We start from the raw sequence: 12,718 nt of genomic DNA, 5'->3' as shown, positions 1-12,718 counted from the left end.
TTAAGGTTTAAAGCTTATTTTAGGGCAATAGTTTCAGGGGTTCATCCAGCCTCCATGGCTCCAGAAATTGACTCAGGGTTTTCATGGGATCCCTACAGCTGCTGTGTGGAGAAGAGACCACAGAGGGGCAGGAGTGGAAACGGGACCCCTGTTAGGAGGTTATTTTAGGGTAAAACACATAAAAAAGGTTTCAGAGCTCCCTGGAGAGCAATGGCTGGTGCTAATAAACCATTCTCTGAAGAGGAGCACATGGACCCTGTCCTTACCATGCTCAGAGTTCAGACATTCACTCACTCAACAGGTGTTCACTGAACGTTTATTATGTAAGCCAGGCAGTGTTCTTTTTTTTTTTTTTTTTTTTGCTTTGCATAATGTTTGTTGAAGGAATCCAAGAGAAAATAGAAACAAGTGATATGTTAGGGTGTAAGGATTGTCGATGAACTTTCATGTTCATTGCCATTATAATTATGACTATTATAGGACTGTGCAATGCGTAACTAATAAATAAAATTGTATTCTTTTTTAATTATGCTTTAGGTGAAAGTTTACAGCTCAAGTTAATTTCTCATACAAAAATTCACACACACATCGTTATGTGACAGTAGTTGCAATTCCTATAATGTGACAGCACACTCCCCCCCTCCATCCTGGGTTTCCCGCGTCCATCCAATAAGCTCCTGTCCCTTCCTGCCTTCTCATCCTGCCTCCAGACAGGAGCCGCCCACTTGGTCTCATGTATCTGCTTGAACTAAGAAGTACACGCCTCAGGAGTATTATTTTATGTTTTATAGTCCAGTCTAATCTTTGAAGAGTGGGCTTCAGGAATGGTTTTAGTTCTGGGTTAACAAAGCTTCCAGGGCCCGGTAGTATTCTGGGTGCTTGTAATGCATCAGGGACCAAAACAGGCAAAGACTCCTGCCCCATGGAGCTTATATTCTGGTAAGAGAAAACAGAGAGTAGGTAGTAAATAATAAGTAAGTCAAATTATATAAAGCACTAAAAGGTAATAAGTGCTATAGAAAAAAAATTGAGGGATTGGGACATCAGGGAAGGGGCGAATTGCACTTTTAAAGAGAGTTAGCAGAGCGGATCTTGTAGAAAAAGCAGCATTTGAGCAATGAAAGAAAGCATGCGATGAAATTCATCAAATAAATGAATATGTATTGAGGACTTACAATGTGCCGCGTACTCTGCTAGACACTAGGGATATGGCAGTGAGTTAAATCACCCCAACCTGAGACTAAGGCTTCTGAGAGGGCCCCAGGTCCCACCAGCCCAGCTCTGTTTTCTGGAGATGGCGAGAATGTCAGGGAGCAGAAGTGAGCTTATCTCAAGCCATCTGGTTTCTGTCTCCCGGCAGACACCCAGTGCAGACCTCTTCCACTATGACAGCATGAACGCCGTCAACTGGGGCATGCGAGGTAAGCGTAGCCCTGCGGGCCTGCCAGGCGAGACTTCAGAATTCCCCTCTTATCACTGTTGCTGGCTTCCACCAACGATGGCTGCAGATTCTGTCCAAACCCCAAGTTTCCACTCTCTTTCACATCCCATTCCCTCCCTTCCCCCTCCACTCCTTTCATCCTCTCAAATCAGGCCTTGGGTGATTGATCCCCAGGCCGTCTGTCCCATATGGGTTCTCAGAGCCATCAGCAAGCCATTCTCCCCTGTACTGCTCAACTAGAGTTGTCTGCCAGCCCTGGGGGAGAGAAACGCACCAAATGCACACTGTTCCCAATAAAGATTCCATGAGTTTCCTGCTTTCTGCCCGTGATGCCCCCATGCAAGTCTCTACCAGCTCCTATAAGCAGGCAGGAGAAAGACCAGCACCAAAGCCCCAGGTAGATTCCTCCAGAAGATGGAAGATCCCACCCATGGACTTCACTGTCGCAGATTCTTCCCAGTTCTATTGTAAATTCTCAAAAGTCATTTTTTTCCTAAGACCCATATTTCCAGATCAGCCCGACCCCTAACTCCAGCCGTCTGTTGTGCTTACACCAGCCTTGATTATCCTCCAGGTGAATTCAGCAAGGGCAGGGGCTCTGGCTGGTCATGTGAGAGGAGAGGGTGGAGACAGAGGCCAGTGGAGGGATGCAAAGCAAAGACCGACGGGTTTCCATGTGTCTGTCTTTCTCTTTTCTCTCTACAGAGTACAAGGTAAAGGCTATAAGTAGACCCTGGAGGTCTCCAGGACCCTGGCAGTGCTACACTGGGGACCAGCAGAAGGGTGACAGCAGGGAAGAGAACATGGATAAATAACCCCAAGGGTCCTTTCAAGACTCACATTTCCCTTCCCTCCTTGGCCCAGAATTCTGCCCTGGGTCTCTTGACTCCTGAAATCAGGTGGATCCCCCAGGCCTCAAGGACTCTCTCAAGGCTTACCAACTACCAAATATTGACATGTACTTTCTGGAGGCCTTCTGCCCACATTACTGCCAAATATCACTGAGCTTAGAAGTATTCGGGGACCTCTGGGGCCTTGCCTTTTGGAAGAAGGTGCCTGGGGGCTGGTTGGCCACCCCAAGGATGGCTGACCCAGCCATTCCTCCAGATTTGAATCTCTGGCCTCCTCTGAATAGAGGAGGGAGCCCAGACACAAAGCATGGCGGAAAGGGACAAGCCCACCACCCTCACCCAAGCTAGAAACACCCCCTCCTTCCTCCTTAGATCTACCCTTATGAGCTGCTGCTGGTGACCACGAGAGGAAGAAACCGACTGCCCAAGGATGTGGACCGGACGCGTTTGGAGGTGAGTGGAGAAAACCAGGTGGGAGGTTTTGAGTTTGAAGGGATTCCAGAGGTTCCCTGGTCTAACCTAATGAGAAGATAAATGGTTTTAAGGTCACACAGCCTGTTGACAAAGCCAAGATGTAGACCTAGGTTTTTACTCTGCCCAAGACTGTTCATGCTATTCTATGCTGCCTCCTTTTCCATTCAGTTAGCATCGGTGGTGCACAGCAACAGGTGTCCCCACCTGCGCTGATGCTTCTGCAGACATGGGAAGAGAGCTAGATTTGGCCCCTGCCCTCAAGGGGCTTGCAGTCTGGTTGATAAGAAGAAATGCACTGGTTTTATGTAGCATTATACAGAACACTGGTGCTTGTAATAGGACAGGCTGAGGGAGGCAGCAGTGTGTAAAAGGTAAAAGCCTACATCTCGAGTCAGATTCCCTAGGTTTAAACTCTGATTCTGCCATCGCTAGGCAGGCAGCTTTGGTTAAGCAACCACCTCCCTAAACCTTACTCTTTGCCTCTGTAGAGTGGGGGCAATTGTAGCATCTCCCTCATAGGGTTGCTGAGAGAATTAAATGAGACTGTGCACCTAAAGCCTTTCTCACTGACTGGCACATATTAAGTACTCAATAAATGTTAGACTGTTATATTCAGAAAGGACCAGAAAGGTCTGGATTGGTTGACATAGGCTTTTGGAAGAGGAAGTATTGGCTGGACCTTGAAGGTGAGCAGGGTTGTATGGATGGACAGAGGGAGGAGAGCCTCATGGGCAGTGGGAACAGCATAAAGGCCCAGGACCTGAGCATGGTGCCGCGGTGTTCAGGCAGCTCAGTCCACTTGGTGTGGATCCCAGTCCCTGGTCACCTCTGGCCCATGAACACACTCTGCCCTTTACACCGTGGTGCCTCTCCCTCTCTCTAGAACACCCTTCCCATCTCGCCAGTCTCCTACCCCTCAGGGATCCACTTGAGTGATCCTTGTGGCCCAAAGCCTCCCCCAGCTCTTCCCCATGATGGGTCTCTCCCCTCTTCTTCCAGCCTTCCTCAGCCCTGTGTCCAGAGTGAAGATCAAGTACCTCTCACTCCCTTTGTGCCAAGTCAACAACTTATCCATTTCCTCCACAGACCCTGAGCTTCTTAGGGGCAAAGATTGTCTGTCATCTACCACAGGGTCCAGGCTGGGAGAGGTGTCAGGAAATGTCTGTGGAACTGAATGCAGGCCACTTAATGAAGAGGCCCAGCACCACCTGGGAAAGGCATAGGAGCCACCTCTGACCTGACAGCTGAGGGTAGAGGATTGGGAACAAGGAGTCCCCAGGTAGTGCAAACAGTTAACATGCTCGGCTGCTAAACTGGAAGGTTGGAGGTTCGAGTCCACCCACAGGCACCTCAGAAGAAAGACCTAGCCTGGTGATCTACTTCCAAAAAATCAACCATTGAAAACCCTATAGAGCACAGTTCTACTCTGACACATTTGGGATTGTCAGGAGTCAGATCAACTCAACGGCAACTGATTTATAGGGCTGGGACAGAAGGTGAGGAATGTAAGGGGTCAGGAAACTCTGTGAGTCCTTCCAGCCCTAGCATACTGGGTTAGCAGCTCAAGAAAGTGATTCTTCCCACGTTTACAGCAAGGGCCTCCTCGCAGTGAGTGTCTGCGGTGCTGAAGGGACAGCTCCTACAGCCGTCATAGAACCATCGTTAAGAGTTGGAGATGTCTGGGGACTCGACTGGTCCTCCCTGCTCTCTCACATCCTATAGGCCACCCAGAAACTCGGGCCCAGGTAGCTCAGCCTTCCCTGAGTATCATAATCACCCAGGGAGCTTTTTTAAGATACCAGTACAGGGCACATCCCAGGCCAATTAAACCACAATCTGGGGGAGAGGCCCAGGCATCCAAATTTTTTTAAGGTCCCCAGGTGATCCTAACGTGTGGCCAGAGCTGAGACCACTGGGCTAGAGGCACTGCCCCAGCTCCCTGCACCAGATGAGGGAGGGGACTGAGGGAGGGAGACCCCGAATCTGTCCTCTGGAAGCTCAGCGTAGACATTCATTCATCCAACAAATATTGATTGAGAACCTATTATATATGTCACATACTGTTACAGGTGCTTAGGATATGTCAGAACAAAACAGGCAAAGACCCCTGCCCTCTTGCAGCTTGCATTCTTTCATGAGGAGACCAGCATTAACCAGCACAAATAATAAATAAATGATATAGTGTGTTAGAGCGAAGGGAATTGGGAGTTAGGTGGAGGGATGAGTTGCAGTTTTTTTTTGTTTTTATTTTATTGTGTTTTAGGTGAAAGTTTACAGTGCAAATTATTTTCTCATTCAAAAATTTACATACAAATTGTTTTCTGACATTGGTGCAGTCCCTGCAATGTGTCAACATGAGTTGCAGTTTTAATTAGGGTGGTCAGAGTAGGTTTTATTGCAAACGTGACATGTGAGCAAAGACTTGAAGTAGGTGAGGGAGTTAGCCATTCTTATATAAAGAGGAGGAGTCCCTGGGTGGTGCAAAGAGTTAACATGCTCAGCTGCTAAATGAAAGGTTGGAGATTCAAGTCCACCTAGAGGCACCTCAGAAGAAAGGCCTGGCAACCTACTTCTGAAAAATCAGCCATTAAAAACTCTATGAAGCTCAGTTATATTCTGACGTACACGGGGGTCTCCATGAGGCAGAATCAACTCAGCGGCAACTGGTTTGGTTTTTATATAATCAAAGAAGAGCATTTGAGGCAGAGCGAACAGTCAGTTCCAAGGCCCTCACACAGGAGCAAGGCTGGTGTGTTTGAGGACAGCAGGAGGCAGGGTGGCCGGGTCGCGTGAGTGCAGGGGAGAATGGAAGAGCTGAGGTCAGAGGAAACAGGGACCAGATCACGCAGGGCCCGCAGGCTGCTGCCATGACTCTGGCTTTGGCTTGAGTGAAATGAGGAACCGTAGCAAGTTCTGAGCAGAGGGGTGACATGATTGGAGGGGTATGTGACAGACACACGAAAAGACAATGCAGTAGTGATAGTGACCAGTGACTGAGTGCCCACTGCATGCTGGCCACCAGGCTGAGCAACCGGCCTGTGTCATCTCATTCACCTTCGCAGTATCCGTGAGGCAGGTACCGGAATACTCCAGTTTTCCAGGAGAAGAAATTACCATTCAGGGAGATTCAGTAACTTGGCCCAGGTCACACACCCAGGTGCTTGTGCTCTTAATCTTTATGCCATGATATCTGTGTGGATGTAAAATGGACAGGCTGGCATTAGGTGTCTAAGAAGTTAGAGCAGAAAGGAGGCTCAAGCTGGCCCGTAAAGGAGAGAGAGAAGTCAGCCTCCTTTCAACATGTCCTATTGTGGTCACCTTACTTGAGTCTGAGTCTGTTGTTGTTTCGATTCTGAGTCATGGTGACCCTATAGGACAGAGTAAAGCTGCCCCACAGGGTTTCCTAGGCTGTAATCTTTACAGGAGCAAATCACCAGGTCTTTTCTCCCACAGAGCAGCTAGTGGGTTTGAACCACTGACCTTTCAGTTAGCAGCCAAGTGCTTCACCATTGCACCACCAGGGCTCCTTAGGCTTCGTCTGCAGCTCCCTTAAATCAACAAACAAACAAATCCGTTACTGTGGAGTCGATTTCAACTCATAGTGACCCTATAGGACCGCGTAGAACTACCCCATAGGGATTCCAAGGAGTGGCTTGGATTCGAACTGCCGACCTTTTAGTTAGCAGCCATAGATTATCCACTGCTCCACCAGGGCTCCCCCTTATATCAAGCCTCATAAAAAAGGTTTATGAGCACATTAGAGAAAACCAGCTAGAGAATCAATGGTAACCTCCAGTAGCACCACCACCTCCCCCAAAAAGATCAAATGAGACTCTATTGAGACTCCATTACAGTTTCCCTCAGTATTTGCTATGGAAGGGACAGAGGAGAACTCCTTCATAGCCAAAGTATTTTTTCAGCACTCACATGAGTGAAAGTAAAACAAATATGGACAAGTCGATAGCAGGAAAGAAGAGGAGGGGCACTGTCTGGACTGGCGGAAACCTGGAGGGTCTAACAACCCAATTTGTGGATGCTTTTTGAATCCTTATTCAAACAAACCTACAGTAAAAAGGCATTTTTGAGACAATTAGGGGAATTTTGTTGTAGATAGGTATTAAATTAAGCGACTCTGGGGAATTATTTTCCATTTCTCTTAGGTGTGCTCATGGAATTGTGTGTGAAAATATCCAGTATTTTTGAGATGCATTTGTAAGTCGGAATGAATTGACACAGGGTCAGGGGTTGTTGTTAAGTGTCGTCGAGTCTATTTGGACTCGTAGCAACCCCATGTGACACAGTAGAACATCCCATAGGGTTTTCTTGGCTGTGATCTTTATGGGAGCAGATCACAATGTCTTCCTCCCACAGAGCTGCTGGCTGGGTTCGAACCCATCAACATTTCTGTTAGCAGCCAAGCACTTAACCGTTGCGCCACCAGAGCTCCTATGACAGAGTGTCTAGGGTTTGCTTTAAAATACTTCAGCAAAGAAAACAAGAAAGGAAATACATAGTTGAAGCAAATCTTGGTAAAATTATCAAGGCAAAGTCTTGATAATTATTGAATCTGGGTAATGGACCTAATTGTGCATTGTACTATTTTTTCTAGCTTTGTATATTTTTGAAATTTTCCATAATAGAAAGACTTGGTTATAATTTTTTTTAATGGGACAGGCCATGGGGGCAGAGAGAGCCCCTGTATTTGAAATCAGAGGCCTGGGCTTTGCTCTCAGCTCTCCTACTTACCTGTGTTCCTTCCCACCCTCCTTCTCTTTTTTTCTCTCAGGCAAGTAAGTCATTTTAATTCTCTGAGTTTTGGTTTTCTCATCTTAAAACTGGATTAAAAATAATTCCTAGTTTTTAGAGTAGTAGAGAGGAATTAACTGAGAAGAAAGAGGATGGAAATGCAGTTATAAACTATTGAGCCTAATAGAAATGCAGCAAAGAATTGTTTGTGTTATTCAGTACTGGTAAGTATTGAAAGGAGTCCCTGGGTGGTGCAAACAGCTAACGTGCTCAGCTGCTACCCAAAAGGTTAGAGGTTCAAGTCCACCCAGAGGTACCTCAGAAGAAAGGCCTGGTGATCTACTTCCAAAAAATCAGCCATTGAACACCCTGTGGAGCACAGTTCTACTCTGACACACATGGGGTCACCATGAGTCAAAGTCGACTCAAAGGAAACTCGTTTTAATTTTTGAAAATTTGACTCAAAGCCACCAGAAGGCAACTATATCTATCATCAAAAGTATCAACATTACCTTTGCTTGATGTTGTGGAAATGTGGCCAAAATGTTAGTTCACGGTGACAGTAGGCAGAGAACTGGCTAATTATTGTGTGGCTGTGTACATAATCCTCATTGCATCTCCTTCTAGTTTGCTAATATAATTGCTACCGACAGGTCAGTACAGGAACCCAGTAAGCTTGTGGGCAGGATATATGCTATATATTTCTCTTTTTAGAATTAATTTTAACTTTTTATTTTGAAAAATTTCAAACCTCCAGAAAAGTTGCAAGGATAGTACAATGAACACCTATCTACCTTCACCTCAATGCACCAATTCGTACCATTTTGCTACATCTTAAGTGCCACACATTTCTAACTCTAAAAGTTTTGACAATGTATCACACTTTCCAGGCTGCTTGAAAAGGAGGGAAGGAGACGAGGAGGGAGGGATGGAGGGAATAAAGGGAGAAGAAACCTGCCATGGAACGCGGAATATCGTTTAATCAGTGCTGAACAACGATTGATCCTGCATGTACTGGTTTTCATATAAGAAAGAGACGAAAGGACATTTCAGTGGGTAGAGAACTATGAACAGTAATTTTTCATGGCCTGGCCTGAGGAATAGCCTTCCAAGCCATTTGTAAAAATATTAATAAGAGGAAATGCACCCTAAAATCTTGAAAATGCCTCCTTTTCCTCCAAAAAGGGAGTGGGATAGCATTCATCCATACTCTTTTGGACTCAAATGCATGGAGCAGGGATGCAGAAAGGGGAGGTGGGCCAGAAGCTTAGGCAAAGCATAAGTCCCACCAGAGTCCAGGGCAGGAGAGGCCCCAAAATGGAAGCCACAGAGAGTGAGGCCTCTCCAGCCAGACCAGCTACAGAGGCCACTCCGGGGAGACACTCATTCTCCCAATCATTCGTTCTGCAGATATTTCTCGCAGGCCTTACCCAGGCCCAGGGGCCCAGTGGGAGCACAGAGTGACCACACCAGCCTCCACCACCCGTAGCCCCACCTCCCATCTCATGCTCTTTTCCCTGTGTCCCCTCCAACCTCCTTTCAGCGCCACCTGTCCCAGGAAGAGTTCTACCAAGTCTTTGGCATGACCATCTCCGAGTTTGACCGGCTGGCCCTCTGGAAGAGGAATGAACTGAAGAAGCAAGCCCGGCTGTTCTAGGCGGAGGCTCTTTAAATATATATGCATTTATATAAAAATCTATGTAAAATCTCTATACTGAAGCTCGGTATAATCCTCTCTCGGGTAATGGGACCCACTGTCTGCCGTGAGACTTGCTTGTCTGTACTGCCAGGCAAGCCCACGTCATCGAGATATTTTTATGCTCCTTACCTTCTCTTTTCTAAGTGCTGTGGGGTTTGGGAAGGGATTTGAAGGGACTCCCACCCTTTTACTGGGGACCCTTTTTATACTGAAACATCTGTCCTAACTCAAGTCCCCTCGAGACCCAACTCTCTTTCCTAAAGGAGGTGCCTGAAGAAGTCTCTCTTCTCTCTGCTTCTCGGCCCTTTTCCCAGGTTTCCAGGGCTGATGCTGACCACACAGTTTTCACACCTTATTGGCCCCAGAGGGGCTCTCCCCGTTGGAGAAGCTGCATCTCCCAAAGTCATAGAGAGCCTTTGAGAGCCAGGGAGAATTTTTTCATCACCCCCAATTAGGAGTTCGGTGCTCTCTGGGGGTGATGCAGTCACAGAGTTACAAGCGTGGGCCTCAAATCGTTACACCAGTAAACAGAAGTGAATAGGGCCTTGGCCTCTCCTCGGCTTGTTAACTCTCCTCTTCCTGCACTTTATCCTTACCTCTTGCTTGTCCAAATCTAGAACTCATGGTAGGAAAAGAAAAAAGGCACTTGCATTCCTTCCACCACTTCTGCATGGCCCCGTAGTCTGGCCTCTTTGCCTGGCCCCAACTTGGAGAACAGGAGGGAAGGGTGGGAGATAAAGCAGGGCACTTGTTGGAATTGGAGCTGCAGAACCACTTGGACCCTCCTGTCTCCCTCACTTCTCCCAGCATCTCCTGACCCTTCCCCCTTTCAAGGAGAGGCCCATTCCTGCAGCCTGTATTCTTCAGCCTTACTACAATCTATGTGCCTGACAACTCAACACACCACGGGGCTAAGTTCCCACTATAGCCCCAACCTAACAACTAGAAGGACAACCTCTGACCACCCCTCTAGAAGTGATACAGGTCACCTCTGAAAGAAAGGCTATAGGTCTATGCCAGCTGGTCCCTGGGCAGGCAGGGCAACCATACCAGTCCCCTGCCATCCCTCAGCCCCCTCTGCAAAGATGGCCATGTTTTATGAGGGAAACTTTTGGAAGAGTGGCTGCTTATGAGATTCCAAAATGAAGGGTTGGTCAACACTGCTCATGACCATCCTGGATTTCCCTGGTGGTTGCCCTTCCTGCCTCCTTGCCTTCTGGAACAGGAGTGAAAAGCTCAACCTTCTCTCCTGCCCTCCCCAAACCTTTGACCCTGAGTTGGTGATGTTTGGTGGGTGCTGTTACTCCATGGAGTCACCTTGAGTCGGACCATTTTGAGGTCATGGAGGAAGGATGAAGAAGTGGAAGTGACAAATAATGAGTTTCAAGAGGCTGGCCGTGCAATGCAACAAATGTAGAATTGAGTTCAACAAACCTTCACTGAGCACTTGCTGATGCTGAGCACCTACTCTATACCGAGCACTGAATGGGGGAGGGGGTACAAACACTGAGATGAATCAACATGGTCCTATTAATAGTGGGTACAGTAAGACATGTACCCAATCCCAATGGCTGTAAAGCAGAAAGTGATAGAAGGCACGAGAAAGTGTAGCATTGCTGAAAAGGCCTATGCAGCTGTTGCAGGCCAGGGAAAGCTTTCTGGAAGAGATTGCATTTGAGCAAAATTCAAGAAGGATCTTCGGTAAACTGGGAAGAGACTGAAAGTTAAAAGGGTGATGGGATGAAGGGCCGGAAGGGAGGTCTCATATACTTGCACTTAAAATGTCAACCCTCCCTGCAACTTCTCTTTTTGGCCAATGTCTTTCAACTTTCCTGACCCTTGAGAAATGTCCCCAGCCAGACACAATCATCGAAACTGCCTCATTATCACTGGGTGAGAACTTGGCAAGATTGAAGGGCTTTTGTTGTTGTTGGATATTTTTGTTTCCCATAAAAGCACATAATTTCAACCTAGACCCGTGTCCTTCTGTTGTGTTCTAGTGTGAGTGGAAATGAGTGAAGTGGGAAAAGGCTGAACCATGCACATTTTTTCAAAATAAAAGAGCCTAGAGGGTGGCCTCTCCCTTGCTCTCAGTTTCTCCTTCGGTAAAATGAGAAAGTTTGAGGAAGTAAGCATAACCCAGATTATTTCCTGCAGAACGCACTGTCCTGCAATATGTTAGGAGATGTTTCAACCAAAAAAAAAAAATTATGTGATCAAATAATAATAATAATTCCTCATTAGTAAGCACCAACTATGTGCCAAGTTCTGTGCTGAGGACTTCACACCTATCATCTCATTAGAGCCTCTGTAACAACCCTACAAAAAAACCAAAACCAAACCCGTTGCCGTTGAGTCAATTCCAACTCATAGCAACCCCCTAACAAGCCTACGGGCAGCCATTCTTATTATCTCCATTTCATAAGTGAGGAAACAGCTTTGAAAAGGACCCAGTTACCACTGATGGAGCTGAGAGTCCATTCCAGCCTGTCTCACTGGAGAGACCAGCTCATCTGCTCTTATCAGGATGAAAGTCAGGATGCTTTCAGCTGCACGTAAAGAACACCCCATTTAAAGTGACTTAAACAATGAGGACACACATTGTCTCGCATAACGGAAAAGTCCAGGGTGCCAGACTTAGTGAAGCCATTGAGAGCCCAGGTTCTTTGCATCCTTTCACCCCACCATCCTCAGCTTGTTGGCTTTCTCCTCAGGCATAGCCCCTCATGTTTACAAGAGGCCGCTCTGGCTTCAGGCATCACGTCCTCACACGACCACATCAAAACACAGGAAAGGAATTTCCCTTTGTGTGTCTCTTTCAAACAGAAAAACTTTCCCAGAAGTTGTCAGTAGACTGCCCCTTAGATCCTGCTGGCCAGAACCAGGGAATAGGCCCATGACTTTGGTGCAAAGAAGGCTGGGAAACTGAGTATTTGGCATTTTCAGTCTTGATAGCGGGAAGCGAGCACCCTGCTAGCAAAGAAGAGGAGAGACAGGACAGATAAGAAATGGCCGCCAGGTAGGTGAATCATAGTGTCTATGTCTCAGCCATGTGGATAAAAGAACACGTTAGTGGTAATGATTGCACAACACCATGACCGTAATCATCATCACTGAATTATACATGTAAAAATTATTGCATTGGCAAATGTTTTGTTATATACACTTCTACCACAATTAAAAAAGAAAACCATAAAAAAGAACACATTACGTCGCTGCCTGCAAAGACCCATAATGCGCTTTACCAAACGTTCTGAGAAGTCCTAAAATGCCTTAGTTTAAGCCAATATTTCATAAACTAATTTGACCTAAACTCTCTTTAAAAAATGTTAAACTTACTGCATTTCATCTATTCTAAGATGCACACTTTTTTCACATTTTAGCATCTCTGAAAATGAGATGTGGCTTAAAATTAAAAGCAGTTCCTTTCCTGACCTCTCATTCTATAATCTTCAATAATAACCAATTCTAACTATCATCCCCATCACAGCTCCTCTGGACAGATGG

At 46.5% G+C, this 12,718-nt stretch overlaps 1 protein-coding gene across 6 annotated transcripts in view; it reads left to right on the top strand.

Moving 5' to 3' along the window:
* ABLIM3 (actin binding LIM protein family member 3) overlaps window positions 1-11,182 on the top strand; it is a 134,265-nt gene extending 123,083 nt beyond the window's left edge. For 5 of the 6 annotated variants that reach the window (XM_023739161.1, XM_023739160.1, XM_023739159.1 and 2 more), the window contains 4 exons: window positions 1,361-1,421; window positions 2,147-2,154; window positions 2,665-2,745; window positions 9,056-11,182. In XM_023739161.1, the coding sequence (XP_023594929.1) occupies window positions 1,361-1,421; window positions 2,147-2,154; window positions 2,665-2,745; window positions 9,056-9,169 (264 nt within the window). In that variant the 3' untranslated portion in view covers window positions 9,170-11,182. The remainder of the gene's footprint in view (window positions 1-1,360; window positions 1,422-2,146; window positions 2,155-2,664; window positions 2,746-9,055) is intronic. The other variant, XM_012557999.2, reaches the window with a different exon arrangement.
* Window positions 11,183-12,718: the final 1,536 nt, after the last annotated feature.

This window comes from Trichechus manatus, unplaced genomic scaffold (assembly GCF_000243295.1).
Source record: "Trichechus manatus latirostris isolate Lorelei unplaced genomic scaffold, TriManLat1.0 scaffold00130, whole genome shotgun sequence".
Lineage (NCBI taxonomy): Eukaryota > Metazoa > Chordata > Mammalia > Sirenia > Trichechidae > Trichechus > Trichechus manatus.
The sequence above is the reverse complement of the archived record's forward strand: the minus strand, read 5'-3'. Positions and strand labels throughout refer to the sequence as shown.